The sequence below is a fragment of the Glycine max genome, chromosome 19 (genome assembly GCF_000004515.6).
Source record: "Glycine max cultivar Williams 82 chromosome 19, Glycine_max_v4.0, whole genome shotgun sequence".
Lineage (NCBI taxonomy): Eukaryota > Viridiplantae > Streptophyta > Magnoliopsida > Fabales > Fabaceae > Glycine > Glycine max.
In genome coordinates, this window is record NC_038255.2 from 10,844,166 (window position 1) to 10,850,822 (window position 6,657).

The 6,657-nt window shown below is 34.7% G+C and overlaps 1 protein-coding gene across 1 annotated transcript; it reads left to right on the forward strand.

Moving 5' to 3' along the window:
- Positions 1 to 3,546: 3,546 nt before the first annotated feature.
- Positions 3,547 to 5,671, forward strand: LOC100785815 (alkane hydroxylase MAH1). Its single transcript, XM_003554975.5, has one exon. It carries the CDS (start codon positions 3,593 to 3,595, stop codon positions 5,120 to 5,122), a length of 1,530 nt encoding a protein of 509 aa, XP_003555023.1. The 5' UTR covers positions 3,547 to 3,592; the 3' UTR covers positions 5,123 to 5,671.
- Positions 5,672 to 6,657: the final 986 nt, after the last annotated feature.

Here is a 6,657-nt window from a genome sequence, read left to right on the forward strand (position 1 = left end):
GCTCATCAATATGTGGCATATCTGATGATTCATCTTGTTTCTCATCAGTCTTCGATCTGGGACCCTTTGAATCAATACGATTTGGACATCACGATCTTAATGGTGTGTCCAACTTTATTACAATTTCTACAGCGTCTACGCTTTCAACTCCCAAATCCTTTCTTTTTTGGTGCTCATTTGGTCTTCATCACATTGGGATCACGAGGTTTATGATCATTATTAATAGGTGTGCTGGATCCATCTACCATGATCTCATACCTGGAAGCAAGATTTAAAACATCACTTCTTATTTGCAAAAATAAATCCCTCCTACTTCCTGAAATTAGACAAAGCCTATGAGCAATGGCAAAAATTGCAGCAAAGCGACCATCTATCATGACATTTGAATCTATTTGATTCAATCTATCAGGCAAAATTGAGTCCCCTTTGGAAGACTTTGTCCATCATTGGCAAATTAAACTATCAAGAATAATATCCACATATGATGTAATCCTACCCTCCAAGGGTATTGGATAGAAGACTCCAAGAATATTGGGCTAGAGCTGCTGAAGAAGGCCTTAGGGTAGAATTTTGGCCCATGGGCTAAGTATGAGCCCACTTATCTTTGTACATATTAGATTAGGGTTTCATTATTTTTGGGGTAGTTTTGTATTAGGGGTAGTTTTATAATTTCACATGCATTAAGTGCACTATTTGATGTGTGTTGGGAGAGAAATTTAATTGAATTGGGAGATGTCCTACGACACTCACATGATAAGCTTGATGCCTCTATATCATATACACAACATTGACTTGTTTTTCGAATTTGAACACAAACTTGAACAACAACTTTCCTTCATTTCGTACTCATTCCGCAACATTTGATGCCCCAACAAGTACGAATTCTTCTTTGACATATTTGAACATCTCCCTGGGGTATATTTTGGAAGCCTAACCTTCAAAACTCTCCAAAGAGGTAGTTAAGATAGGATCACCAAAAGAAGAATTAAAATCTGTAATATCCTCATTATTTCTATATTCCCTTACTACACAGTCACAATTTTGTACACACTCACTAATGGTACATCTATTCTTTATGTAAACCGTCATTATTGAATTAATTGCTTCACATTAAGACATCGTCTGAATACGAGCAAAGAACTTTTCACGCAAACATGCTATAGCCCACAAGTGTCTAATCTCATAAGTTTTAGACACTTTTATTTCCTTCAAGACCATGCTTAGAAACAATCTTCTTCCATTAAGCTTCAACTCTTCCAAGGGAAACTTGTAATTCATTGTTTTACTGAAAGAATCTACAAATTTTGTTTTCTTCACATTCTTAGAAGCATTCTTACATAAATACCATCCACACGGATGGTGTACTACTCTTGGAAACACTTCTTTTATGGGTTTCCTCTTAGCTCCGTCATCATCAATCACAACTACTCTAGGTTGCTTGTTGTTCATTGCTTACAAGAACGTTGATAATACCCACTTATACATTTTAGTAGTCTCATCGGCCAAAAGAGCATCACCAAAAATCGTGATTTGGGAATGATGATTACATCTAGAGAAAATGACTAGTAAATTGTTGTATTTAGTTATCTTGTAAGTGGTGTCAAAGGCAAAAACATTCAAAGTCCAGTCAACTACATCCATCTACCCAAAATAAATGTTTGAACCTACCATCTAATGTAGTAAGTAAAAAAGAATAAAGCAAGGGATCACTAGCATGCTTGCCTTCCAAATAACTTAATGCAGCACGAACATCCCCATCTTTGATCATATTTCGTTGCTTTCAATGAAAATGATTGTATAAATCTCATTTTGAAAAACCAGCACCATCATATCCACCCTTTTGAACCAATAAATATCCCATGATGTGGCATGTTCTAACAACAAATTGATGCAAACTATCTGCCTAGCTTTATCCAAATAAGTAATCACACGATACTTGGGAATATGATAGATATCAGTGGGTGGGGTAAGTTCATGGTTATAATTCTCGTGGAATGAAAGCACTTTTCATGTTGATGTCTTCTAATCTAAGAAAACATGGAGCCTAGCTTCACAATTAGTATGAATGATATATGGTCTCTTATTCTATCGACCCTCGTGAAGTGTTTCTTTTTTCTCAAACCTTTTCTATGCCAAGAAAACCAATGTTTTATAACATTCCCATTCAAATCTCGAAGTATGTCATATTTTCTCACATCAAACCCATGACATCTGGCATATCTAGTATAGAAATCAAAAGCATGTTCTTCACTGCCGCAATGCAGAACCTTTGTGTGCTCCCTGTCAAATCACCTATATTAGTTTCATGTTCCTCTTCAGCTCCATGCTTGCAACCAACATCACTGTCGTCTTCACTGTGATTGTCATCAGATCTAACAACACCATCATCACTTAAATCTTTGTCATCAAATTTATCTGTGTGTAATTCATACATAACAAAAACATAATCCCATATATTTCTAAAGCTTTAACTCATATGCAGCTTCTATAAAAAGATTAATATTAGATACTCTAATTAAATATGAAATAAATAAAATCCAGTAATATAGTCAGCCTATATTAACCAACATGACTGTTAATTTGTTCTCATAACTTTTAACTAAATCAACCTCTTAATGCAAACATAATCAAATTTAATCAAACACTAATCATACAGATTTCACTTATGACACAATCATTTTCTTTTATATTTTAATATACATACTAATTAGAATACAGTTCATTGTGAAAAAACACTAAATGCCTTCAATTATCCTGAAAAAGGAATATGAAATTTACCGCAAACTTACTGCATTAACAACCGATCCTATAATTTATATAACCCTACCAATAATGAATTCATAAAGACAAAAAATAACAATCAAATAAAGATAGGATCTGGATAGAGTATTGCAATTGGAGATATTAGGGTCCGAATAACTTCACTTCTATGGCGGTAAACGAACTTCGAATATAGCGGGGTGAGAAAAGGTACGACAAACTTCAAATTGTCGGTGTCAACTGGATATATTAAGCGAACCTTAACTTCACTTTCGTGAAGGAAAATTAACTTTAATTATGATGCGGGGTCAGAAGGTCCAACAAACTTTACATTAGAGGCGCCAGATTTTAGGGTGACAACGAAGTGCAGCGTAAGAGATTGGGATTATCTTATGTTTCAATAGAATATGGAATACTGTCTATTAATTTTATTTCTTTTCAATTTAAAATTAAAACTAAAACAATTACTTTATATTAAAAAGTCGTATGATATTTAGTTTATTATCTTATTATTATTATATATTATGACTAAAGGACTAGATTACAAATAAGAAACTTGTTAAGAAATCATGAAGTAGTATCAATTATTGAGGTCCACATAGTCAGTACCAAAACCCATTGAAAACCAAGGGTATAGGAAAATTCGCCATCATTAAATTGTTGGTTGTTACCTGCACATAAAAATGTGGTTGTTTGTTGTAACGAAAAAATGTCGGTGCTTGTTAAAAAATTAATGCTAATGAAAATAAATTCTCTTATTAATTGCTGCCTTGCTTCCTCGTAACACTGAAACACCATTGACTGTTTTGCTTATCAATTACTATCACTATTAATGGCAGTTCTTAGTTCTGGAGAATTCCTTGGGGCATTTCTTGTTTTCGTTGTAATCCACTACTGGAGGCTCAACAGACACACCCCAATTGCTAAGTGGCCCATTCTTGGCATGTTACCTGGTGTATTCCTCAACATGCCCACCATCTTTGATTATATAACTTCTGTTTTGAAACGTGAAGGAGGCACTTTCATGTTTGAAGGACCATGCCTATCAAACATGAACATAATGTTTACCAGCGACCCAATGAATGTGCAACACATCACCAGCACAAAATTTCAAAACTATGGGAAAGGGAATGATTTTAGAGAGATTTTTGAAATTCTGGGAGATGGGATTTTCAGGTCCGATTCCCAGTTATGGAATTATAACAGAACTATACTTCATTCAGTTTTTAGGAAGGCAAGTTTTCAGTTGTTTGTTCACCAAACAATCATGAACAAGATTGAGAGTTGTCTACTTCCATTTCTTGATCGTGGATGGAAAGAAGGAATGGAAGTGGACCTGCAAGATGTATTCCAAAGGTTAACCTTTGACAACATCTGTTCCATTGTTTTAGGATTTGATCCGAATTGCCTTTCCATGGAATTCCCAGAAGTTGCATGTGAGAAAGCCTTCACTGAAGCTGAGGATGCTCTGCTCTACCGACATTTCAGGCCAAAATGTTTATGGAAGCTGATGAAATGGCTTCATGTTGGAAAAGAGAAGAAGCTGGAAGAAAGCCAGAAAATTGTTGACCAAATGTTGTATACAGAAATCAGATCCAAGTGCAAAGTGCAAGGCGAAAGCAATAACAGTAGCACCCCGGTAGATGAGTCACAGTTTAGCTTGCTAAATGTTCTAATAAATGAAGTAGGAAAGGGAAAAGCAGATGACAACTTTCTGAGAGACACAGCAATAAATCTCCTTGCAGCTGGGAGAGACACCATTAGTTCAGGTCTCAGTTGGTTTTTCTGGCTGGTGGCAACACACCCATCTGTAGAATCTAAGATTCTTGAAGAGATCCGAAAAAATTTACCAGCAAGAGAAGGTAATTGGAAGAATTTAGGCGTGGAATCGATTAGCAGGTTAACTTACCTCCATGCAGCAATAAGTGAAGCATTAAGGCTTTATCCTCCAATACCAATTGAGCACAAGTGTGCCTTAAAATCTGATATGCTTCCTAGTGGTCATTGGATAAATTCAAATACCATGATACTATATTCTCTATACACCATGGGAAGAGCAGAGGAAATATGGGGCGAAGATTGCTTGAAGTTTATACCAGAGAGGTGGATTTCTAAGCAAGGAGGGATTATTCACATACCCTCTTACAAGTTCATTGCATTCAACGCAGGACCAAGAAGTTGTTTGGGTAAGGACATAAGCTACACTGAGATGAAGATGGTTGCTGTTTCTATATTATCGAATTATCATGTCCACTTGGTGGAAGGCCAAATAATATCCCCAAGAGTTTCCATTGTCCTTCATATGAAACATGGCTTGAAGGTTAGAGTAACAAAAAGAAGCTTCTGTGACTTAGGGATCTAAGTTAACCGATTGTGTTCGCCTTCTACATGTAAGGTTTATTAAAAATGTTGAAGTTTAGCAATTTGGATGTTCGGGTGTCCTGTGTGTTTGTGTTCATTGTTCTTCCTTTTCCACAATGTTAGTGTATAAATAGATATCAATAATTTATTAGTAGTTTTATGTTTGTGTTGAAGATGGTTGCTGTTTCTATATTATCGAATTATCATGTCCACTTGGTGGAAGGCCACACAATATCCCCCGGAGTTTCCATTGTCCTTCATATGAAACATGGCTTGAAGGTTAGAGTAACAAAAAGAAGCTTCTGTGGTCAAGAGATCTATGTTATAGTAACTGATTGTGTTCGGCTTCTACATGTAACGTTTATTAGAAATGTTGAAGTTTAGCAATTTGGATGTTCAGGTCTACTGTGTGTTCATGTTCATTTGTTGTTCCTTTTCCACAATGTTAGTATATAAATAAATATCAATAATTTATAAGTAGTTTTATGTTCGTGATCTTAACAATTTAGATTCATGCATGCTAAGTGGTTAGTATTTGCTTGAATTTACGGTTCAACTAGCACAGCACAGTAGGGTGGATCACTTGAGTGATGCGCGGTTAAGAATTATTTTTATCAATGAATGAACTCGAGTAAAATACGAATGATTTAACTTTAACTTCAACACATTAACTATTTATGCCCAATCATTTGGTTGATTATAGTGTCATATATATATATATATATATAATTTACAATGAATATAAAATATTGTAAGAATTTACCATATATAAAAAATCAAAAAGGATCTAACTGTTGTTAAATTTAATTAATTTAGTAATTTTAAAATGTCAAATAATAAACCAATTCAAATATAGTGCCCACTCTTTGTGAATTGCTTCAGTTGTCTCAAATTCGAAAGGCATTCGATCTTTAAAAATCTGCAACATACAATAATTATAATTAAGTTAATCTCATTAAATAATTACAAGTCTTATGAATAAATTAAATTTGTTCAAGTAAATAAGTTACCTTGGTCCAGTCATTCTTGATACCCCCTAAGGCTATGCTCTTCAGAGTTTTTCAGAACAAAAAAGGTCTTATCCTCTCAAAAGCAAAATTATCTTATCCTCTTAAAAATTCCTTGGCCAATACACCTACAATTCAATAAGGAATTATTTTGAGTGCTCTATTGTTCAATCTATCTGTTTTAAGAGAGATTTCTTCTTCTCTTCATCTTATTTGTAAAAAGGGATTAAGAGACTGAGGGTCTATTGTTGTAAAGCAATTTGAACACAAAGGAAGGGTTGTCCTTGTGTGGTTTAGAACTTGTAAAGGGCTTTCGTAAGATAGTGGAACTCTCCAGGGGGTTGCTTGGGGACTGGACGTAGGCACAAAGGTGTGGCCGAACCAGTATAAATTTGAGTTTGCATTTTCTCTTCCCTTAAACTCCTTTTATTTATTATTGCTTATTGCTTCTATTCAGTAAGTCTAATTTGCATAATTATTTAGGAATTCATTTTGAAAGGAATCTTGGGTTTTTGGGTTAAAATCAAAA

Excerpts from the sequence above, each read along its gene's own strand:
- LOC100785815 (XM_003554975.5), top strand. The coding sequence starts at position 3,593 with ATGGCAGTTCTTAGTTCTGGAGAATTCCTTGGGGCATTTCTTGTTTTC.